A 24,613-nucleotide genomic window follows, 5' to 3' on the forward strand; every position below is an offset into this window, starting at 1 on the left:
ATTCGGGATTTGCCGTTTGCGGAAACGGTGTTTCTTTCAATATAATCGGAACGGCGGTATTTTAATTCTCCGTATATATAATATTTTTTATTTGTGGGAATTTATTATTTTTTATTATTGTTTTTTTACGCGGGTAACGGTTTTTGGTACGGTTTCCTTTTTTATATAATTTGTATTTTCGGTTAAAAAAACGTATTATAAATTGCATAACGTTTTTTAAATCTTATAGTAATTGTAATTCGGTTCGGTAATTTCGTGAAAATAATCGCCGGATTTGCAACGATTATTTTAAATTTTCGAACGTTTTTAATAATTTTCAAAATTGTAATAATTATATATTTTTTATATACAAATTCGTATATTTGTAATTGTTTTAATATAACTGTTAAAATTTAAGGTTCCCTTTCCTTTATTAATAGAATTTTGCTTTTATATTTTAAAAACCGATAAAATTCCAATTTTGATAATATATTTACCGTATATATATATTTTTTTAAATCGCTTTTTAAACATTTTATATATTTTTTTAAACTTTAAATAAACTTTTATATTTATTATAAAAAACGTTTTGGCGCTTTATATTAAAATTTGTGGAAGTATTATTTATATTGCGGATAGTTTTATTTGTAAAATTTCGCAATTAATTATAATATCCTAATATTATCATCGAATATATTATGTAACTTTCCTAAATAATTATTTAATTTATTCCAACCGTTTGAAAAAAACTTTATTATATCCGGTTCTATTTCTTTTGTTTAGAATCAATAATGGAGGTAAGTAATTATAAATAATCTGCACGTGGTTTTATTTTAATTTATTTTCTATATTATCTGGATTTATTATAAATTCCCGTATATTTATTTCCGGGATTGTAAAACTTTTATTTTCGTCAGAATTTCGTTTTAATATTAATATTGACAAACCCCTAAACTTTTAACTTGTAAAAAAGTAATTTCGATCGTTTCCGTTTTCGTATTTTGGTTTGGTTTATTATATTATTCGATTTTCGAAATATCGTTTGGTAATTATATTACTATTTTTAAAATTGGTATTTTGTTATTTTAATCGTTTAACATTAAAACCACGTTGGACGTTTTTTCGGATACAAATAAATCTTCGTATTTTATTTCCAATATTTTTGCAAATTATTTATTTCGTTTCTCGTTTGTTTTTTTAAAAATATAATATTTCCCGTTTTTAAATAAACTTCTAATATTCTTTGGATTAATATATTATATAATTTAAAATAATTTTAAATTCTACCAACGAAAAATTTTAATATTTGGTAAAACAAATTTTCCCCTTTTTGTTATATTGGTTAATAATTTTTAATATTTATATTTCTTTCGAATTATTATCATTTGTTCCGGATTTTTAAAAAGTCCGTAAAATTCTTTTTTTAAAAAATTTGGTTTAATATTTTTTTTTAAAAAACGTTGGTAATTTTAACGTCGATATAATTTCATTTAAATAAACTTATTTTATATTTTAACGTTTGTTATTGTGTTGGAAACTCCATTTTGCGTTTATCGTATTATATTCTGTTTTTTTACTAAATATTATTCCTTTGTTTAAATTAATTATCAATTATAAAATAATTAACTCAAATGGTAAAATCCAAAACATTTTATTGGTTAGGACGGATATTATTTTTATATTTTTTACGTAATATTTGGATAAACGTCATACGTTTAATATAAAAACTCTGACGTATATTAACGGTTTTTTTAATATTATCCGCAAAATATTTTGTCAGTTTTAAATATTTGTAAAAAAATAATATTAACGTTTTATTTTTTTATTTTGCCTTTTTATATTTTTTAATTAATATCGATTAATATTAAGAGGTTTTTCGTAAATTGATCCATTAAGAAAATCTTATCATTGGTTAAAATGTAATATTCTTTTATTTAACGACTATTTTATTTCCGTTCGAACTTTTAATTGTTTTTTCCTTTTTATATCTGTGGTCGAGGATTGGATAAATTACATGCGGGTCCTGTAAGGCACCGCACGTAAATTATTAATTAAATTAATAAGTTGAAAGTAATCCTCTTTATTCCAAAATATTAATTATTTGTGTAAACAATTGTTAATTATTATATAAATAAGTTAATCAAAGGATTAAAATTATTATAACTGGGAATGGGTACAATTTAAATATACGTTGACTAATAAAATATAAGGTTATAATATAATATATAATAATTTATAATAATATTATTATAATAATATTTGGTTTCAAAATTAATTGTTAAAAATTAAGGATTAATTTGTAATTTTTAAAATTTAGGAGGTTTTATTTATAAGCGGCGTTCTAATTGCTTTTATTTAACGCCAATTTACAATTTCCGCAAAATCCAGCCCCTAAAGTAGACGCCAGTATTAAAACACTAATAAACTTGCACCTAATATATTATTAAAGAAGACTTTATTTATATTTTGCGGTTTTATAATTGCGGAAATTCTTTTTGTAAATATAATAGTTTTTTTCAAAAACAAAATTTATATTATTATTATTTACAAATCAAATTAATAAATACCGCGCGTTTTATTTGGGAACATTATTTAATTATTTAATACAAATTTTCCCTTTAAAAAACCCTATTTCAAATATGCCGGCTGGTATTATATTTCTGGTTAAAAAACCTAAAAGGTTTTTATTATATTTAAATAAACTGGGTTAAATTATTCTGAAAAGCTAATTTTCACTCAAGTTTTACTTTAATAACATATATATAATTTAAAATTAATAATAGTAAAATTTTACGAAGTTTAAATTATTTAGGGTTAGTTTTGCGTATCGAAAAACTCTTTATTATATATTAAACAGAAATTATGCAAACGTAAACAGGTTTATTTACGTAACCAAACCGGCATACTATTAGTTTTAATATTTAGAAACTAAAATTTAAAAATTATAAATAAAAATATCAATTGTATAATATGTTAAATTACTAGGAATATATAGTAGAAATTAGTTAAAAATTCAAAATTTCAAATCCGAGGTATATAATAGTATTTATTTGCTATTTTGACGATTTTTATTCGATTTATAAAACTGCATAGTAATTTAACTGTATAATTATTCGTCCATACTGTGCGCGCACAGTGCAATAACCGTACAAACCCCCTTCAAACGGTTAAAGCGAACGAAATGTCCTCAAACTAGAGTGGGCAACATCTTTTCCGGCCAATTCTATTGGTCGAAAAGCCATCTGGCTGGTAAGGTACATGGGCGCTCGGTCCACCTGCCACGCGGTGGTCTAGGCTGAGCACTGAAACTACACTGAGATCAGGTCCCGTAACAATATGAAAACTTTCGAACATTCTTTTGGCCAGAGCGAGTTGTAGCTCTTCCTTCTTATTTAATAATATGGCTACGGTGCAATATCTTGGATGAACTGCTCGTCGTCCTCTGGGATGCAATTCAGATTCTCGCGAACGAATAATTTATAGACGACGGAGCAAGCTGCCGCTGTAAAATCATCCGTCACACCTGTACCACGAGACTACAGGGTTGGTAACCCAGACTGGCTTGACCGTCCTGTGGGGTTGGTGTCGGCATATGAAGGGCTAATCGAAAAGCTGGGCTGTTTGGTTTTCGCAACCAACCGTTCGCGTAAATGCGAAGACCCGACCTGGTTTGTATAGGTAGGAGGACTGACGCATTCAGGGCTGTTTATGTCTAGCACCATGTCAACGTGTTTTCTATTCTGGGGAAGTAAGCTGCAGATGTTAAGTTTCAAGCAGCTTTTGGTATGGGATTTTCTGGGGAACTGCGAGTCACTGAATACAGGATACAGGTTCGATGATCTAATTCAAGCATTAGGACCCGAACAATCCCAGTCACTCGAATCCTGGAGACTATGATTCCTTGTGCAAATCCGGAGCCGACGGGGTAGGGGAATATATTATTCAATTTACGAAGATCAATATCTACGACAAAAAGAGGGCCACCGTGGCCCAACAGGCTGTCGATCACTGGCAAAAAGCGAGACTGCATACAGCAAGCAGATAGACAGGATGTTTGGCATTTCATATGGTGCGTTTTTCATCTCTCGCCAGGTAAGAAGACATCATTTTGGATGCAAGCATGCCTTAGCATCGCAGCCTTGAAACCAAGTTATCACGAAGAAAATCATCCTTCAGTACACATGCCTCACGATAGCTCAGAATCTTGTAAATACGAGGGTATCCGTCAAGAAGCCTAGCATTCAGGACGATTCAAATCGTAGCGGAACGGGTCACAAAGTACTTTGCCTGCCAACAACTTGTTGTCTGCGTGATATATGCAGCGTTCGCTGTTACCGGTAGAAAGTGGAACCAGACTTACTAGGATGGTTCAAATCACGCGAAAGCGGTCATGGCTTTTGAATCTCCTCAAGTTCGGGTGGTTGGGTACAGATGGAGTCGCCGCCCGGCTGTACGGCATAACAGCGTGCGTGCTGTTGGAGGATGTCGCCCCCATAATTCGGCGATATCAATCAAGCACGTCTCTGGGGTACGCTCCACTCCGCCGGGCCACCCATGGAATGCCAAGATGGTACGACGAAACCTCGTCGTCCTTATCCACATAGATCACCGAAGCCCGGCGGCAATACGGGCATGGCGTCCGAATGGCGGTGGAAGTAGCGAGTTTGCAAGGTCGGTTAGTCCAAAAGGCCTAGGGACAATAAACTGGATAACTTTTTACAACCATCACGGACTGACATCTGGCCGTCTCGACTTCCGTACGCCTGTGTGACAGGTCGATCAAGTCGGTTGAAGGCAGTAGTATTGTGGGACCCTGAGTAGGGGATGACCCGTCAACCGTACAGGGCTAACGTGGAAGGTAAGAGACGGGTACGGGTAGAGGAGGAATGTTCAACAATCAGAAGAAGGTTAGCGGCATTAGGGCCATGGCAAGATCAACGGCCTCTCGGGCCCGCCTCCGCAAAAAGAAAAAAAAAAACATACCAACGGTTTTCTGGTTGTCTGGCTGATATATGGGCGATCGACACTGTACCACCTGCAGGCTAGATTGCTGGATGAATACGGCCTCATGTTTTTGGCTTACGCGATATGACCAAGATCATCGTCAAAGCTCAGGCGAGGCAGACTTAGCCATTGTCAAGATGGAACGTCCTATCAAATCGTTAATCTAGACATGCCAAAGCAGGATAAACGGTCGTGATGTAGCACGTTTTCCATCGGTGCGCATATGGAGCCAGTGTGAACCATGGCAGAATATCTGTACCAACTTTGACTGCAGAAATCAAAACGGACCATCAACTCTGGTGAGGCCTTGTTCTACCCACTGGAGCAGTGATCGGCGCGGGGGTCTTGGTGCTTGCTGATTGAGGTGCAACACCATCGCCCCTCCTGTGCTGGGCGATTCATCGGGTAGATACATGTGACAGAGATAAAATCTGACGCTCATGATTGGAAAAAAAAGTAGTCGATCCAATATTGTAGGTAGTCTGGGGGTCGTTAGGGCCACATGTCAGCCGATGGAAGTCGGGCAGTAGGTTGGCAAAATGGCAGGCAATTTGTCTTGCTGGGTGTCTTCTGAACCGGAATCGCTCACTATGACGATCCCCTCGTGGGGGTTCTAGCGTGGCGATCGTCGTAGAGGATAGGGGGCTAGAAGTACCTAAGCGTCCCCATGGCAATGCAACGGCCAATGTCGGAAGCGAACGCATTCGCCTGCCCAAGTATAGACAGATTACAACAAGCTAGCCTGAGAATGGGCCTGTGTGATTTTCCGGATACTCTGATTCGATATGCCGATGTCCGCCGACGTCCAGACAGCGAGACAGGGTTAGCGAGCCCGGCGAGACCCATACCAATTGTTATTCCGAGACAGCGGGGTTGTGGCTGTACGTAGTGACTGCGTGAATAATACGTGTACGCAAATAGCGTACGGGTATATCAATCCATTAGAAACAGTCCCATCTCCCTGCAGATGTTTCTTGGTTCACATTGCAACTGAGTCAGTCGAGATTAGTCAAGGCATTGATTACGACGGTATAGCGCCAAGTTCGGGTCGATATATGCATGTGTGTGGCAAGGGTAAGGGTAACGAGGACGAACCTCAACTGTCAAAGCGGCCAGCCGATTCTCCGGAGATAGCAAAACCCGTACAGCGGCTGGCTGCGAAAAAAAAAGGCCTGGTCACAAATGCGGATATCCATATCGCGTGGTAACCCTGCAGCTTAGTGTCTCGGTTGGCACTTAGTGTAGTCTGCCACTCTCACTCTCCCGCCGTCGCCGCCTATGAAATGAGCGATGGCTGTTGTGCCACTGTGGTAATGCGATTACAATCGAGCAAGTGGGCAGGCATTTCATACCGTACAGTAATATGTAGATACCAGATAAATAGATGGAGGGGTAGTTGGTGGGGGTGGGCTACAAGTTCCAAAAACGCACGTTTGTCGTCATCTCACAAGATCGACACCAGGAGAACCCTTTTTATTTTCTTATTTTTCAGGGTCGTACCTGGTCATTCCGGGTTAGAAAGAGCGGACTCGGAAGTAATCCAGCGAATGAGGTGGGGGTGCATGGGATGTAGCCAGCCTCTCTGGTCCCCTGTTCCGGATGGGAAGTGACAAAATGCGAAGGAGGTGGGCTCAGGGGGCTCAGATCTAGGCGGGGACAAATGATAACGGAAAAGGAGTAAAAATAAACTGGAGACAATGACGATAGCCAAGACAGGCCGCGGGAGTAGGATACTGGGCTGTACTTCTGAGGTTTTTCCGACGATGCAAATGCGAGAATGGGGGAGCGTTAAATTGCACTGTGTAACATTGAGGAACGGTACTGGCTTCTCTTTGTGTCCCAAATCTGATCGGTAGGGCCTCCTCCAATACCTGTGTCTCCATAGGTACTCCTTACTGACCAAACACGTTGATTCTGCGTTTGAGGATAGGTCAGTGACGTCGCACGGGCCTGGAGCTCTCTTCTGTTAACTTTCCAACCAATGACTCGACCGAGGAGCTGTGGTTTGGGTACAATCAACGACAGCGAAGGGTCGACACAAGTCAGACGTAAATAATAATTACTAGCAGATGTGCAAAGACGTCAGACAGTACCAGTCAGTTTCAAAACAGTGAAACACCTAAAGAGTTATAATATTTTTGGATTTTTACTTTTACTGTCTACCACGATTATGTGAGCGATTCAACAAAGTTTGCGACAACCTACCGCCCAGTGGGCCCAATGACGACATAACCCTGTCAACCATTTGACACCTGTTGTCCGATCAAGTGCCGCAAAATGTTCTGTCGAAAACAAGACGGTAATAATTATGCTCGAAACGGGTAAAAGTATAAACACTACATACTTACTGTAAGTGTAAAAATAATTTATATATCCAAATACGTAGTGATGATTAATAGCAAGGCTTGGTGTGGCCAGGGGTTTTCGGCATTTGCCGCGCGAAAGCATGAACATAAAGTTTACGGTAGTACTGTACGACGCCTTGGGGTTACTGGCTAGGGGAGTTGGCGATATTGTACCACAGAAAGGGATGTAAATTAAAACCCGACTAGACAACTATCGTAGACTACGTATTTCTGTATATGAAGTGGACCGGGAAGACATCGTGATAGCGGTGCCTGGCGGCCCATGCCTAAAGTCGCACTATGCCGGGAGGATCGATCGTGAGGCACACCTCGGTCAGAGCCTCAGAGGAGTGGTGCGGTGCCGAATGTGGCAGTCTTGAAGTTCAATGGCCGGCATCTACGGCGGAAAGCGCTCAACGGTTCCTCCGCTTAATTGGTCTCAAATTTTGACGCCTACAAGGACCATTGTCTCCGGAATCAGACGGTGGCCCAGAAAGTCCTGTACTACCACGTACGCTCCCGCCGGTGACGCTAATTTTCTGGCTTATCTTTGTTGTTGTGGTTTTGCGGCTGTCCCTATTCTCCCAACATGAGTGCAGTAGTGTGACGATGCATCTGTCCTGGCTTCATCCGGTGTTTGCGGCGTTTTCACGCGTCAGTCCGTCGGGTTTTCAATCATCGGCTCGGGATGATGCAGTTGTCAAATGAAGCACAGCAGTAGTACCGCTGATGTCAATGTGGCACCCTTTTGACGTCGTTATCCCCGGAACCTGTGCAGGGTCTTTGGACGGGATGGAGTGCTTGCATGAGTGGTTTGGGGTTGGTTGGTTGCAGTAGAGATACCAGTATTAGCAAACATTTGTTTGCCTCGCGCCACAAGAAGCAATTACTAGCTCGGAACCTACAGTACCTAGCCTACCTAGGGTGCTGCGTAAAGAAAGAGCGATCCACTCACTGTATGCACAATGATGCGGCGCAATGCACGACCTGCCTACAGGAAAACCCTGAGGAAAAGAGAAAAAAAAAACACACACACACACACACACACGCGCGCGCGCGCTTGCTTTCTCATCACACCCATGCGTTCAGGGTCTGCTGCAGATTTTCGATTTCTACTAATAAGTGCCAAGCGATTATGTCCGCCGAGTTATCGTCGTCAGTGCTGCACCCTTCACCCGCCTGAACCAGGTGGGGTTGGGAGGCGGTGCCACTCTCAATAATACCTCGTTGCTTGTTTTGGGACACGACGACAAGGGGTTGGGGGACATGTTGGTGAGCGTCATGCAATCGGTACCCTGGGAAACCACTGCGCCCCTCAGGGGCCTTTCGATTTGATTCCAACGTTATGATGTACATCCTGTTACTGAACATCCCGATCGCGAGGAGACCCTTTTTTTGCTCATTTTTATCTCGTTCTGGTTTCTTTTCTTGTTTTGCCTCCTTAGTATTTCTTTGGGTTCTTCGTTGTCAAGACGATGCATGGGTGAGAGTTAATGATGCGACGACTTCACTAGCTGTAGGTGAGGCCCATGAAACTGACTCGCCTTTTTCGGTGACGCCACGTCTATTCCAAACGCGCCGCTCTCGAATTTTACTGTTAGATCTACGCTAGGTTATGACTCGGCAGTAGAATATTCGCGTACCACGGTGCATTTTTGGTAAAGAGAGTTACATAAGGTACCTAGGTACCTACGCATCTAATTAAGGGTCCGATTTACAGTCTGATCAATCAAGGGGAGGGACAGGAGGAAGGAGGCTAAACCTCCGTAGCCATTCCTCCCGTTTTAGGTAACCTTCTTCCCCTGGGTGGTAAAAGTCGGACCAGACCCGATGTATCTGGGATGTGTTTGCTGACTACATACTCGTTCATATGTAATACGGTACGGTCTGTACAGTACGGTAAGTAGTACGTAAGGTGGACAATTCCTCAGACGCCCATATCACGTTGTGGGATGGGATGCCATTCGACCCACAAAGATGCAAGGATCAATAACGGAGGCAAAGGACGGCGACGGTCTGTTCAAGAGACGACGCTAGAACCCCACCAGACACACATGCCTCGCTAGGTACGCAAGTACGGTACATCCTCGAACCCGGTGCAGCAATCATTCTCCTGCAGGCATGCTGATCCCCTGGAGGTGCGGTCCCACCTCAACATTCACATTTGAAAGTGGAGTTTCTTGGTCTTGACGACATCATCCGCAGGGAAGACCTAACACATCCCGTCCGCATGGAAACGTCCCACCGAAGAGAGGCAATGCCTATCTCAGACTTGTATAAGTATGACGATTTTCCTCTTTCATCAATACATGATTCTTTTCCATTCATCTCACGATCATCATACCAACTATCTACCTCAACCAAACTACTCTACAGCTAGTCTCAGGACTTCGGAGTAACTCACCTGCACCCTACATCTTCTACCCTATTATATAATCATTATCCAAACCCACTCTCACATCAAAATGTCGCAAACAAACGGTACCCACACAAAGAAAGCCGTCCACTTCGGTGCCGGCAACATCGGCCGTGGCTTTGTCGCCTGCTTTCTCCACAACTCCGGATATGAGGTCGTGTTCGCCGATGTCACTGACAGGACTTGCGACGCCCTTAACAACCAAACCTCTTACAAGGTGATTGAGGTTGGCGCCGAGGGCACCGAGGAGAAGACCATCACAAACTACCGCGCCATCAACTCAAAAACAAAAGAAGACGAGCTGCTCCAAGAGATCGCTACAGCAGATGTTGTTACATGCTCAGTGGGCCCCAACATCCTCAAGTTCATCGCTCCTGTCATTGCAAAGGGTCTCGACATGAGGTCAGAGGAGCTCAAACCCGCCGCAGTCATCGCTTGTGAAAACGCTATTGGCGCCACCGACACACTCGCCGAGCACATCAAGGAGCACCTCCCAGCCACTAGAGTGGAGGACCTGTCAACACGCGCCCGTTTCGCCAACTCGGCCATTGACCGTATCGTCCCCGCCCAGGACCCCAACTCCGGCCTCGACGTCAAGCTCGAGAAGTTCTACGAGTGGGTAGTCGACAGGACACCCTTTGCCGATCATGAGGTCCCATCTATCGAGGGTATCCACTGGGTCGACAACCTTGAGCCATACATTGAGCGCAAGCTGTACACCGTCAACACGGGTCATGCAACTGCCGCTTACCACGGGTACAATAGGCAAAAGCGTACTGTATACGATGCTCTTCAGGACCGTGAGATCCAGAGTGAGGTTCGTCGCGCGCTGGAGAACACCTCCAAGCTCATCACCGCCAAACATGGCATCAACCCGGAGGAGCAACAGGCGTATGTTCGCAAGATCATGACCCGCATTGGCAACCCCCATCTTGAGGATGCCGTCGAACGTGTCGGCCGTGCCCCTCTCCGCAAGCTATCTCGCAAGGAGCGCTTCGTCGGCCCCGCTGCTGAGCTTGCCGAGAAGGGTGAGGACTGCAGTGCACTTCTCGATGCTGCAGAGATGGCTTTGCGTTTCCAGAATGTCGAAGAGGATGCCGAAAGCAAGGAGCTGGCCAAGATTATGGCAGAGAACAGTGCCGAGCAGGTTGTCTCGCAGGTTTGTGGTCTGCAGCCTTCGGAGAAGCTTTACCCTAAAATGGTCGAGATCGTCCACAGGGTTCAGCAAGATTCTATGGACGACACTGAGTAAACTTGTGAAACCTGGCTAGACCCAAGTGTTTCTTGCTCTCATCCTCTTTTATTGATGCTTGCATCTCTTTTTTTTTCCTCCCCTTTCCCTTTACTTCTCATTTCCTTGTTGCTTTTGCGATTTGCTTTGAACTTTGACGACTTGCATATACCGGCGTTGGTCAAACATATGGAACTATGAACGAAACTGTTTTTTGTTATCTTTGGGCTTTTGTTTTATGACATGGAGATTTGTTAGTGCTAGTCTGGAGTTTTGGCCGGCCCATGCGCTCTTTCAGAACGTACACGGTGTGTACCCTGCGTGGAGGATTGTTCCAAGCGTTTATATGTTTTCGGCACGCTGTATTTATCATACACGGCTTGTTACCGAAAACGAAAATATATACGATTTTATGATAAAGGTTGCGTCTAAATGCCAAGTGACATCCGTCGTTGATCGCTATTTCAGCCGAACAGTAAAGTGTAGTCAATGCGGCTCATGGAAGGCTGTCACACGGATTGCGAATTACTTGGGGGCCCATATCATACAGCCCCCAAGTAGTTGTGAAATTAAGTAGGGCAGGGTAGCCTTGCTCTTCAATACTCTAAAGGCATCCATGCCCCGCCTAGCTTCGACTGCTGAGCGGTGGCTGCACGTACTTCGTACACACACCAAGGCATGGTGACTTTGACCACACACGTATGGTACGAACACTGATTTGTTCACAGCCAATAGAAAGATCATGTAGCCAAAACCCCTCACCCATGTTCTAGTTGAAGCGTTCACCTTATACATGCTAATGTTACTTACCAAAAGAGAAAATCAACACAATCAGATTATTTGCGTCCAGATCCTATTGAGCGACTTCACAAAATAATTGGTCAAAAGCTCTCTAGGTAGGGTGTAATGTCTGCCAGTATCAGTAACCTTTCGTTACAAAGAAAGGTACCCCGCAGCTATTTACTGCCTGTACAACTAACTACCTACGGAGCAACGTATTTCCCGGGCGAAGGTTTATAGTGGACCCCGCCCCAGCTACTCACCGATAAGATAATGCGGCCTCAGGCAACAAGAAGCTGTCGCGGAAAGACCACATTGTGACAACCAAGCTTCGAAATTAGGTACCCGCTGAGGTACAGGCCAACTGGCGGTAGCTCTCCATCCATGATCAAGCCAGCATTGAGATATCAGATCTCAATGACCAGTGCGGACGACTCCACGACCAAAAGCAAGCAGTCTAACTTTTCGAGACTCTTTCGAAGCTAGCGGCAGGGCCCAGATTCTACCAAACAGAGCATTATTATTTCGCCGATGCTCATCGCAAGCGCGACCTAAATTCACCCCACTATAGAATCGCAACCTCGATAGCAGAACCTACAAACCTCCTTGAACCCAGTACTTGGGTTTTGAGACACCGTTCAATATGCGGTTAGATGTCAAGGTGTGTAACTGCCCATTGCCTCATTGTTGCGCTATGTCTTGTTTCTGTGCGACCGACGGGCGATTGGTCGGCGGGCACACATATGTGGCCTCAGCCGTTCGCCCTTACTGCTTCACGGCAGATCTACCGAGCTTGGGCTTGCAAGCCATGGAATAGCATCCAAAAACTCCTGACACTGCTCATTTGTCCCATTGCGGCAATTGGGACATCTGGAGACAGCTCTCCGAGGGTGCAACTCTGCTAACCATGTCAATCACTATACAGCGCCAGCTCTTCGCGCGCAGCGAGCGCGTGAAGGGTATCGACTTCCACCCGCAAGAGCCATGGATCCTGACCACTCTGTACAGCGGTAAGCCCCGAATGCATACTCGAAACGAGCGACCCGAGCATCATAGCTTGCTGCGATGGGAATACCACCATGCTGACCTGGCGAATACTTTTCAGGCCATGTTTACATTTGGTCATATGAAACGCAGCAAATTGTCAAGACCTTCGAGCTCACAGATGTCCCCGTACGAGCCGGTCGGTTTATTGCAAGGAAGAACTGGATCGTTTGCGGCTCCGACGACTTTCAGCTCCGCGTGTACAACTACAACACCTCGGAGAAGATCACATCATTCGAGGCACACCCTGACTACATTCGTGCCATTGCTGTCCATCCCACACAGCCATTTGTCCTCACAGCATCCGACGATATGACTATAAAGCTCTGGGACTGGGAAAAGGGATGGAAGTGTGTGCAGGTTTTCGAGGGCCACAGCCACTACGTCATGGGCCTGGCCATTAACCCAAAGGACACAAATACGTTCGCATCGGCATGTTTAGACAGGACGGTGAAGATTTGGAGCTTGGGATCGTCCACGGCGAACTTCACGCTTGAGGCACATGAGACCAAGGGCGTGAACCACGTTGATTATTATCCACACTCTGACAAGCCATACCTACTCACAACCTCGGACGATAGGACGGTAAAGATCTGGGACTACACAACCAAATCTCTGATCGCCACCCTCGAGGGCCACACAAACAACGTCTCCTTTGCCTGCTACCACCCTGAGCTTCCAGTCATCATTTCCGGCTCCGAAGATGGTACCGTCAGGATATGGCATGCCAACACCTACCGTTTTGAGCAGTCTTTGAACTATGGCCTGGAACGTGCGTGGTGTGTCTCATACCAGAAGGGCAAGCAGGGTGTCGCGGTGGGTTTTGACGACGGTGCTGTCGTTGTTAAGCTGGGTCGCGAAGAGCCAGCTGTCTCCATGGACAACTCTGGCAAGCTGATCTGGGCAAGGCATAACGAGGTTGTGTCTTCGATTATTAAAGGCGGAGGTGAGTTTATTTGCGATTTGGAGGTTATCCGAAACCACATTCACGGCTTGGAGCTAATAATCTGCGGGCAGATGCTACGATCAAGGATAGCACTCCAATTTCACTCCCCACCAAGGATCTTGGCACTTGTGAAGTTTATCCCCAAACCCTGATACACTCGCCGAACGGCAGGTTTGTCGCGGTTTGTGGCGATGGGGAATACATCATTTACACGGCTTTGGCATGGAGGAACAAGGCCTTCGGTTCCGCCCTAGACTTTGCCTGGGCCACCAAGGACAATAGCAACGACTTTGCCATCAGGGAATCTGCGACCAGTGTCAAAGTCTACAAGAACTTTGTTGAGAAGCCCGGTGGGCTTGATGTTGGCTTTCAGGCTGATGGACTATCTGGTGGTGTTCTCCTCGGAGTCAAGGGTCAGGGCGGCATTTCCTTCTTTGACTGGGCTACTGGTGGGCTCGTCAGGAGAATTGAGGTCGAGCCCAGACAGGTTCGTAACGGCCCGGGAGTCTTTGGCCTGATTCAGATATGCCGATACTGACATTACACTGCCCGTCTAGGTCTACTGGTCAGAGAGTGGTGAGCTGGTCACACTAGCTTGTGAAGACTCTTTCTACGTACTCAGGTTCTCACGTGAGAACTTTATCGAGGCTACGCAGGAAGGCAATGTTGACGAGGACGGTGTTGAGTCTGCTTTCGAGGTTGTTACCGACATAAATGAGAGGTAAATTATCCCGTTGCACAGCCACTGATGCATACATGTCGATTTTGGTACTAACAACTTTGCCCTTGTTAGCGTCCGGACTGGAGAGTGGGTGGGCGACTGCTTCATCTACACCAACAGTACTAACAGGCTCAACTACCTCGTTGGCGACCAAACCTATACCGTTTCACACTTCGACCAGCCAATGTACGTTATAGGCTACATTCAGCGGGACTCGCGAATTTACTTGTGTGACAAGGATGTCAATGTCACTTCGTTCGCCTTGTCGCTGCCAGTACTGGAGTATCAGACCCTTGTGCTACGTGAGGATATGGAAACAGCCGCCGAACTGCTTCCCTCCATTCCTCAGGACCAGCTCAACAAAATCGCGCGATTCCTGGAGGGCCAAGGTCATAAATCCCTGGCATTGGAGGTGGCCACGGACCCAGAACACAAGTTCGACCTGGCGCTGGCGCTCAATCACCTTGATATAGCACTGGATCTGGCTCGAGAGGCTGATGTTGACCACAAATGGAAGACTGTGGGAGACGCGGCGCTGGCAGCCTGGGATGTCGCCCTTGCCGCCGAGTGTTTCAGTCATGCACGCGATCTCGGCTCTCTGCTCCTCCTACATAGCTCCACCTCGGATAGGGAAGGTTTACAGAAACTGGCAGAGCAGGCGACTGAGGCGGGTGCGCATAACGTGGCTTTTACATCCAGGTGGCTTCTGGGCGACGTTGCGGGCTGCGTTGAGATCCTGCGAAGCACGGGCAGACTCGCCGAGGCGGTGCTGTTTAGTCAGACTTACAAGCCGAGCCTCACCCCGGCTGTGGTCAAGGAGTGGAAAGAGAGCTTGGAGAGCAGCAAGAAGGGCAGGGTAGCGAGGATGTTGGGTAGCCCTGAAGAGGATGGGGATGAGCTTTTCCCCGAATGGGAGGAGTGGCTGAAGCTCGAGGCTGACGGGGGGTCTGCCGTTGACGTTGCCTCAGCGCCAAAGACGACGGGGATTGCTGCAGACGAAGACGACGAAGAAGAGGAAGACGACGAGGATGAGGAGGAAGAGGATGACGACGAGGATGAGGAGGACGCGTAGATTCTCTGTCCTCTTTGACTAGTTTTTCACGGGCACAAGTCCAAATAGCGCCTCTTCCTTCCTAAACTGAAGGAAGACAGGTCGGTGGTCACCTTGCTGGAGTGGGTTTTTACATCTATGAGGAAAAGTTGTAGACAAATATAAGAGCATGTGTTTTTTTCTCTTCAATGTGGTCATCGTTTGAGAAAAGACGTCAGTCAACCTTGTCTCGCGAGGGTGACAGATGTAAGGTCAACTTGTCTGATTGCTTCAACGCTTCTTCCCCAACAGTCCAATTCATTACAGCTTGTATCTGTTCTGGTGTCTCTACCGTCCCCCGGCTCCCATCCTGAAGCAGATTGCAACAGCAATAACAAACAACCAGCCAACCACACGCAACTCCAATGAAGACTTGAACCCATCTACCTCATTACGTACCCCATCTTACCATGAGCTTCATCGAACATCTTATTTTCCAAAGTCACTTATCTGTTCAATTTCTCTTCACTATTTCAGTATCGCCGTCCAATTTTGTGACTTTTCACACAGTCTGCGCTTTACAGTTTCGTAATACCCTTTCAATCATTCCAAACACCTCACCGTTTCCTTCCTTGCACCCCTCAAAGTATTGATGCGACACACACTGAATCTTGTATTTTCTGATTCACATCTGGACAAAATGGGCACCGGCCTTCTTGCCACTAATGGCAATTCTGCTACTCTGATCAAGGTCGATAGGCTACGCGAACTCATTGGAACTCGGATTTTCCTTCCCCAGGTATGTTTGCACCACCCTCGAAAGCCCCAATATGCCCAGCACTTGGTACTCCATCAGACTTGCTGCTCCTCTACTTCTAGCGTGCCGTTTGCATTTTTCTCAAGATAAACACCGCAGTCAAACGAAGAGTGCTAACCACAGCCTGACGTGTTGTTACAGTTGGTTGTTGTAGGCGACCAAAGCTCCGGGAAGAGCTCGGTTCTGGAGAGCATCACCGGCTTCGCCTTTCCCCGCGCGGCAGAGTTGTGCACACGCTATGCCACACAGATAACATGTCGTCGGGAGGCCTATGAGAGCATCAATGTCACCATCATCCCGCATAATGAGTCGGACCCGGCCTCGTCAAAAATCGAGGCCCATATGATGAAGACTCCAGCCTTGCTCTTGGCCAGGAGGCTAAGGGGATTTTCTTTTCTGAATATCCATGGTCTGAACTGAAAAAAACAGGCAGAACTGGGGCTGCGGCGCTCAAGACCAAGGTCCATGGCCTTCTTACCGAGTTGATCAAAAGAGTCTGCACAGCCGCCCTCGCGCATGAGTCTGGGTGAGATTTTCCCGTGCGTCGCTCGTCTTCTCCAGGAGCCAGCGAGCCGGTATCACGTGGAACTACATGATGTCTTCAAGGGCGCAAAGCATGAGACCAACAGTACCGATGATATCCGAACCTTTATCCAGGACACGTACAACAATAGCCGTGGCATGGATCTGGGGACTGTAAGTCAAAATGTGGAAAGAACCCGGAGATTATGTGATGTTGCTTGCTATCAGACTCTCCGGCGCCAACACTGACACAAATACCACACCTTACAGTTCAGTGCGACTCTCCTCGCAGCAATCTTCAAGGAACAGACCAAGAATTGGAAGACCATCACGAGCGCATACGTAAGTATAGCCATTGTGCTTGTCCACCGCTTCATACAGCAGGTGATGAGGGAGGTGTGCCTGGACAAGGGTGTGCGAGAGGATCTTGAACACCTCCTTGTAGACGAAATCGATGAGCGTTACAAACGCGCCAAGCAGCACGCCGCGTTTCTGGTCAACATAGAGCGCGCACAGTCTCCATTCACACTCGATCCTCACTTCAACAACGCACTCGCCAGGACCCAGCAGGAGCGTGTACTGGAAAACATCAAAGCACTCTTCAGCATGGATGAAGACTCAAGAGCTACTACAAGGTGGCCATGAAGCGATTCGCAGATAACGTTTGTCTGCAAGCGGTTCATCACTATCTACTATTTGCGGAAGAAGGTCCGCTCAAAGTATTCAACTCAAAGCTAGTTTACAGCATGAGAAGCTCGACGCAATCGCCGTAGGCATCTAAATCACACCGGAACATTATGATTATACAGCAGGTAGACTTTATAGCCAGGCAATAAACCAATACGTTTTCTTTCCACCTATGTAGTTAAAAAATTGACAGATGAGGAGACCGGGTGAATGTCACTTCAGGCTAGACTTTTAAATATCACGTCGCTGCAACGCCTGACGCATACATCCTTTTGTTGTGTTGTCGCTCATTCAGGTCAGGAAAGTTTCCGGGACATCAGGGCCCCAGACATACAAAGTATCCGGAGAAGCCGCCATGCGGTGTGTCGGTTCCGACATGTCGAGCAGATCGCCATCCACATAGTGCTCCATAATGAAGCGAGCAGGGTCAAACCTGTATTTAAATTGTTTTCAGTCAGCTCACATGACGCAGTGATAACTGCCCAAATATGCCCAGGTGAATGTGGTCGAAGAAACTCACCAATAGTCAAAGATCTGACTGCCCATGATGTGCCTGCCAACACCCCAGCAGTTCTCGTAGCCCTTCTCGCGCAGCCAATCGTGACCCAGGACCTGGGTGTCAAAGTCGTGCGTCTCGAAAGAAGAGTGGTGGACGTGCATCTTGGGCCCTTCGAAAAAGAAGAAGCAGTGGTGGTCAACCTTTTGAGACCCCCTGTTCAGGCGGAAGAAGACTGTAACGTCCTCTTCTTTCTCATTGTAGGCCAACTATTAATTCACAAAAAAAAAGAAGGGAAAAAAACCAATAGAGAGATTGTTAGCACATGGCCGGCTAGTTTGATCGATTCACACGCTTTCAATACCAGGACAGGAAGCAAAAGGAAAGCAAAAAGAAAGCAAAACCAAAAAGAAAGCAACCCACCTCGCTCGGGAAAAAGTTGAACCGGGTCGAGTAAAATTCGTAACACTTGGCAAAGTTGGTCACGCACATGCCGAAATGACCCAGCTTGTGCACCGGTGCCGGCCTCTTCTGGAAGCGCTGGAAACTGTTGACAGGGCGCGTCTTCTCGAGAGGGTAGTTGACCTTGAGGTCTGGGAACTGAGGGTCCCTGACATCCACCTTTTCCTGGCCGTGTACCAGGTGAAACGGGAAGCCGTCAACGGGATCATAAAAGGTCACGGCTTTGCCGCCGCCAGGAGCGTCCGTGAGATCATAGACTTCAGAGGGCTTGCATTCCTTGGGGAGTGTCTTGGAGGCGTGCATCAGATCCTCCTCGGACTCGACGGCAAAGGCGGCGCCGCCAAACTCATCTTGGTCGGCCTGATCGATGCACAAGACGAAGGGCTCGGAGCCGTAACCGCGGTAATAGGTCTTTTCGCCTACACGCTTGGTCTCGTAGAAGCCAAAGTCCTCCATGAATTGACGGGCCTTGGCGACATCCTTGTATTTGTAGGTGACGTGGGCGATGTTGGTAAGGTTTATCCGCTTTAGATCATTGTGAACAGAGGCAGCCGCCATGATTGCGGTTTTTTTTTGTTTGTTTCGTGGTTGCCAGCTCTGGCGTAAGATGGAGCGAAGCTGGAATTGACGGTTTCTTGTATACTTCTGCTTTGAGGTGATGTTGGGGAGGAGAGCTGTTGGAGATAAGCTGTTGCGTTGTTGGACGTACCGGTACTGCAAACCACCCAGATAGCGTACGTACCTGCCTAGGTAGGTTTGAACAGCGCCAAGCTTAAGCCGAGATGGTTAATTTTCTATCCCAATTAGAAGAGATGAAAAAGGGGTAGCTTTAGCAAGCCGGAGGTTTTGTCACAAAGGTCGTAGCTAGATACCTAAGGTAAATATTCATCATACCTACATACCAGCTACATATCACCTACTTGGGTGGGCACTCGGCAGTATTTTCAATTGCTGCCCGTCCTATCCGTATAGAAAATGTGTTACCGGGATATGCGGGGGAAAGTCCATGGGTGGCGTGGTGGGGAACTACCGGCCCAGCGCACACGAACTGTGGCATATCAATCTAAGAGACGAACGGCAGTTGGGAAATCGGGGCTCAACCTGCAGGCAGAGTGCCCCAACCAGACAGTAAGCCAGGGAAAAACAAAAACACGCACAGCGTCCGTTCTAGTCGGACAAAGTGGACAGAGCCATGGTATGTCATCGCTTACTTCACAGACTTTGCCATCTATCTGGCTTGCTGGGCATTCTCTTTCGCACACACCTTGGTCGTTGGCGGGGTTCGGCAACTCCAAATGAAACTGGCAGGGATTAATATTGTTCAAAGCTGGAAACCGAGTGGATTGCTGCTTATGTCGAGCTAGTTTGGAACCTGAGATTGCTGAGATTTGACATGGACAGTCAACAAACAACTTTGCTTTCGCGATTGTTGTATTGCGTACCTACGTACCTATATATTACCTATATGGTACTGTACCGTACCATTTACCTTACTGCGGATAGGCTAGGTATCCAGGTACCTTAGGGCTACATTGCATGTTCACGCCGCCCCCAAAATTCCCCGAGTTTGTGAGGGGAAAAGTGGAGACATAGCAGAATGGTTGGAACACCAAAATCCGACCCGCCATCTCTGGCACAGCTTGGGGTTAGGGTCAGTGACAATCAATCAGATAAGGTGGCTGGCTGGCTGCTATCAAAGGTTGTCCTAGCTGAGGTAACAATGGAAGGAAGCCTTATCAATGATGTTGTCGTCACGTGCTTATTGTTTATTCCTCAACGGTTACATTCCCCTCTTCTCTCGCTCTCGCTTCTTTAAAAGTTTATCGCGCACAGCGTTTGGGACATTGTGTTTGCCCGTTTCGCTTTCTGCAGACAAACCGGTGTGCACTTTCCCCTCTTGTTTGGAATGGGGTCCAAGTTGAGATAGAGGGAGAAAATCATGAACAGAACGAAAGAAGCAAAGATGGAGAAGCGTCCTGAAGCAGCGGCGGGCTTCGCTGCCTTACACGACGTCGACGTGCAGCAACCAATTGCTTGGCGCCGAGGCTTCCGTCACAGGCGAGGCGGGAATGGCTTTCGCCGGTCGAGAGCGCTGCGTGTCTTGGTCCTTGGGTTTCTGGGATTCATTGTCTATGCCCAATGGAGGCAGATCCAACCCGTTGAAGAAGATGTATCTTCCGCATCTGCCAAGGCGCCGACGTTGAACATAACCCAGCTTCGCAGCAACGCCGCAACATGCGTCAAGCTCCGCCAGAAGCCTGCTGACCCGCCCGGCCCAGGTAGGGAGAAGAATGCACGCTACATTGAAGGCGGCAGACCGACTCTCATCAAGAATGCTACTGTCTGGACCGGCGAACCGACCGAGGGCACGCTGCCTGACGATGCCCGGCGCGGCGCGGGGTTTGAGTGGATCAGAGATGTCGACATTCTCCTCAGGAACGGGTTGATCGTGGAGGTTGGACCATCTGGCAGCATCAGGTCTACCCAAGACACTATCACGTATGATGCCCGTGGCCGACCGTTGACTGCAGGCATTATCGACATGCATAGTCATGCGGGCATCGACGCCCTTCCAGGCCTCCGTGGAAACGACGACACCAACGAGATGTCATCCGACATCACGCCCTACGTGCGCTCAATCGACGGCATCAAGCCCCTGGACCCCCAGATCCGCGTCATCAAGTCTGGTGGCGTGACTACCTCGCTCGTTCTCCCGGGCTCGGCCAATAACATAGGCGGAGAAGCGTACGTCATCAAGCACGCCGTCGGCCGGCAGGACGGCCGTCCAGAGCTCAGCGCCGTGGACATGCTTGCCGACCCTGACCGCAATTGGCGCTACATGAAGATGGCATGCGGTGAGAACGCCAAGAACGTTTACGGAAAGCCCGGAGAGAAGGGGCCGACAAGCAGACTGGGCGAGTCGTGGGAGTTTAGGCATGCATTTGAACAGGCCGCTGAGCTGGTACGGGCGCAGGACGACTGGTGCGATGCTGCGGATGCCCGTGGGGTAGAAACCATGCAGACATACCTGCCACAGGAGCTGCGCTGGGAGTCCCTAGGTGCGGTCCTGCGGGGACAAGTTCATGTCAACACTCACTGCTACACGATCCCAGATCTGGAAGCCATGGTCGATCATACCAACGAGTTCAAGTTCCCGGTCAGGGCATTCCATCATGCTCATCAAACATTTCTTGTGCCAGAGGTAAGCTATGTCTCAGCCTTGTCTTCATTTTTTTTTTATTACACAGCTGGCTTCCTATGTTTGAGCCTGGAGATAAGCTAAAATACCAGCTAGATTCTGAAACGAGTCTACGGCGGAGTCTATCCGGCTTCTGCGCTCTTTGCCGACAACATGTGGTACAAGGACGAGGCCAATACCGCTTCCGAGTTTGCAGGCAAGATTCTCTTCGACGCTGGACTTGATTCCGTCTACGTCAGCGACAACCCCGTGATCAACGCTCAGCATGTAGTCTTCGAGGCCGCCAAAGCTTATGGATATGGCCTGCCTTACCATGCTGCGCTTGCGTCCGTCACGTCGACGCCGGCGAAATATCTTGGACTGGGCAACAGGATGGGCAAGATCAAAGCTGGCTTCGATGCTGATGTCGTAGTATGGGACAGCGATCCTCTCAGTGTCGGTGCCGCCCCGGTACAGGTCTGGATCGATGGGACGGCGCAGTTCGAAGATCCCGTAGAACTGGACAAGCCTGTCAATGAGCTGATCAAGCCGGATCTGAACCTAGCCCATGTTCCTGGGAAGGACCACCAGGTTGAAGATGTCGTCTTCACGGGAATAACCAATCTCATTCTCTCGACCATCGACGGCGAGACCCATACCGGTCAGATCAATATGGCAGTCAAGAATGGCAAGGTGGCTTGTGTCGGCTCGTGCGCTGCGCATCTTTCGTCACCTGGCGTCAAAACCATTAAACTGCGGAACGCCCATGTCACAGATCCTTTCATTGCCGTTGGATCATCGATTGGTCTCAACGCCATCGATGCCGAGTCCTCCACGGACAACGGCAGAAACCCAGCGGGCACCTTCACGCGTGCCGTGGACGGCCTGGCGCTGGATAACCAAAAGTTACACGCTGCAAACAAGTACGGCGTCACACGCGCAGTTTCCGCACCCAAGCTCTCTGGCCAGTTCACGCATCATGGAGTCAGTGTAGGTTTCAGAACTGGCGCCAAGAATTCTTTAGAAAAAGGGGCTGTCTGGTCGGACGATGTTGCAGTGCATTACACGCTCTCCGAGGATGGAAAATCCGACAAGACGCCTTCCATCTCGAGCGCTGTGGGCTCACTACGGTCGGCGCTACTAGACGCCGTGGATGCAGTTGGTGAGAAAGGAGACAAGGGCACTCCTAGCAGCGACAGGTTCACCGAAAGGGCTTACCTCAAAAAGGTTGTGACGGGTGAAACGCCTCTTGTATTAACCGTACACAGCGCCGATACCATCGCTGCAATTCTCCGGGTGAAAAATGAGGTGGAAAAGGCCGCAGTTGCATCTCTAGACAAGGCTTCTATTGACAAGGGAAACTCAAGAATCAGGCTTATCATACTTGGCGGTGCCGAGTCGCACCTCATCGCTTCAGAGCTCGCCGAAGCCAAGGTTGCAGGTGTGATCCTTGCCCCGTTGCAGAGCTACTGTACGGTCTGGGAGCAGCGTCGCTGTCTAACTGGCGCCCCGCTTACAAACGGCACGGCTGTCGACATCCTGCACGCTGCCGGAGTGCCCGTGGGAATTGGTCTGGAAGAGGACTGGTTGGTGCGGGACCTGGGGCTACTTGCTGGGATTGCGGGGCGGAACAGCGGAGGTAATATTGGGCGAAAAGAGGCTTTGGGGTTTATCGGTGCGGGGATAGAAAGGATGTTGGGCGTGAAGAGACTGGAGAACCAGGGTGGGTTCGTGGTATGGGAGGGTGATCCTTTGGAGGTGGGTGCGCGGGTGAAGGGCGTTAGTGATGGATCTGGATCGGTTACTATATTTGAGTAGCATGTGCTTCTTGAATGTCCTTGAGTTGCACTCACCCAAGCTTGTACACAAAGCACGACCCTCAATAAACGCATCACTATTCTCGGATCCTTTTCCGACCTCGTACTCCCCCACATACTTGTCTTGATCAGCCAGCCGACTATTGCTCTAGATGGGTGTAAGCCCCTGAAAACCCTGATATGCGTGCGCCCCGGCGCCAGGTGTTTAACTGCCCCATATCATGCTGGCCCCGTTCTTGGTCCAGCGACGAAAAAAAGAAAATAAGACTTGTCAGTGATCCTTTGCAATATATGTCGTGTGACGATATCTTGAAAAAAGAAAAAAAAAAAAAAAGGCCACAGGGGTGGTTAACATCCGGGGTATCACGTGAGCTGAAATTGTTGAAGTGAATGGTCGAGCTCCTTTGGTCGGGGAATGAACCCGGGGGACTTTCCGACCGTGAAGACAGAGACAGCGACAGCGCCAAGCTTACAGTCATTAAATTATGGCACAACTCCCCGTTGCAACCACCTCCGCAAAGACGTTTTGACAATGCCGAAAGAAAAATCCAAGCAGCCAGACGCCAAGATCTGGGCAGCGGAGAAACTGGACGCCAGCCCTGGCCAACATGTGGGACCCCGCACGAGTCAATTTCCCGACACGGATGAGGTTGTGTTGTAATTGGCCACGGCCACCGACCAGGCTCCTCTCGTTGTGGTCGACCTTTGCTCCAGGAATATTCTACCCCAGACGGTCATCTCCAACATTTCCCCTCACAACCAGGCATGAATCGGTGTAGGTCTCATTCCCTATACGCCAAGCGAGACAAATCCACCAAAGAGGCCCGTCCCCCCCATGGGGGTGCTTGCTGGCTGTTTGGGGGATGAGGAGCTCATACCGGCTCTACTTCGGTCCCTCATGGGGCTTGGTAGCCTATTAACTGCAGGATGTCCTCATGGGAGCTGAACAGAGGATCCATCCGACCCAGTTCAAACGGAGAAGAACGGGATGCGATGGTTGTTGATCGGGTTTGGCCCAGGTGAAGTTGCCGCCGTTTTGCCGTGGAAGGATTTTCAAGACGACCGCGATGATGGGTGTGGCTGTGGACAGGGGATTTAGGGGGGGGGGGGGGGGGTTCTGGTCTTTAAAAAGCTGCTG

The 24,613-nt window shown here is 47.4% G+C and overlaps 6 protein-coding genes across 6 annotated transcripts; 5 read left to right on the forward strand and 1 right to left on the reverse strand.

The window, feature by feature from the left end:
* Positions 1-4,029: 4,029 nt before the first annotated feature.
* On the forward strand, positions 4,030-4,583 carry MGG_15143 (uncharacterized protein; the record flags this gene model as incomplete). The annotated part of the gene is made up of 2 exons (XM_003710062.1): positions 4,030-4,071; positions 4,302-4,583. 2 exons carry the CDS (start codon positions 4,030-4,032, stop codon positions 4,581-4,583), a joined length of 324 nt encoding a protein of 107 aa, XP_003710110.1.
* A 5,024-nt stretch (positions 4,584-9,607) lies between these two features.
* Positions 9,608-11,511, forward strand: MGG_10503 (mannitol-1-phosphate 5-dehydrogenase). Its single transcript, XM_003710063.1, has one exon. It carries the CDS (start codon positions 9,794-9,796, stop codon positions 10,994-10,996), a length of 1,203 nt encoding a protein of 400 aa, XP_003710111.1. The 5' UTR covers positions 9,608-9,793; the 3' UTR covers positions 10,997-11,511.
* Positions 11,512-12,141: 630 nt separating this feature from the next.
* MGG_10504 (coatomer beta' subunit) lies at positions 12,142-15,833 on the forward strand. The gene is made up of 6 exons (XM_003710064.1): positions 12,142-12,416; positions 12,681-12,765; positions 12,861-13,745; positions 13,817-14,232; positions 14,303-14,466; positions 14,539-15,833. Exons 1-6 carry the CDS (start codon positions 12,399-12,401, stop codon positions 15,536-15,538), a joined length of 2,568 nt encoding a protein of 855 aa, XP_003710112.1. The 5' UTR covers positions 12,142-12,398; the 3' UTR covers positions 15,539-15,833.
* A 363-nt stretch (positions 15,834-16,196) lies between these two features.
* MGG_10505 (uncharacterized protein) lies at positions 16,197-17,490 on the forward strand (the record flags this gene model as incomplete). Its single annotated transcript, XM_003710065.1, has 4 exons — positions 16,197-16,295; positions 16,455-16,722; positions 16,807-17,009; positions 17,106-17,490. The coding sequence occupies 4 exons, from the start codon at positions 16,197-16,199 to the stop codon at positions 17,478-17,480; spliced, it is 945 nt and encodes a 314-aa protein (XP_003710113.1). The 3' UTR covers positions 17,481-17,490.
* Positions 17,491-17,497: 7 nt separating this feature from the next.
* On the reverse strand, positions 17,498-19,520 carry MGG_10506 (glyoxalase). Its single transcript, XM_003710066.1, has 3 exons — positions 18,442-19,520; positions 18,043-18,287; positions 17,498-17,955 (listed from the first exon to the last, which is right to left on the reverse strand). Exons 1-3 carry the CDS (start codon positions 19,036-19,038, stop codon positions 17,814-17,816), a joined length of 984 nt encoding a protein of 327 aa, XP_003710114.1. The 5' UTR covers positions 19,039-19,520; the 3' UTR covers positions 17,498-17,813.
* A 683-nt stretch (positions 19,521-20,203) lies between these two features.
* On the forward strand, positions 20,204-23,563 carry MGG_10507 (amidohydrolase). Its single transcript, XM_003710067.1, has 2 exons — positions 20,204-21,682; positions 21,776-23,563. The coding sequence occupies exons 1-2, from the start codon at positions 20,420-20,422 to the stop codon at positions 23,474-23,476; spliced, it is 2,964 nt and encodes a 987-aa protein (XP_003710115.1). The 5' UTR covers positions 20,204-20,419; the 3' UTR covers positions 23,477-23,563.
* The last annotated feature ends 1,050 nt before the right edge of the window (positions 23,564-24,613 follow it).

The sequence above is a fragment of the Pyricularia oryzae genome, chromosome 1, assembly GCF_000002495.2.
Source record: "Pyricularia oryzae 70-15 chromosome 1, whole genome shotgun sequence".
In the NCBI taxonomy this organism is placed as follows: Eukaryota; Fungi; Ascomycota; class Sordariomycetes; order Magnaporthales; family Pyriculariaceae; genus Pyricularia; species Pyricularia oryzae.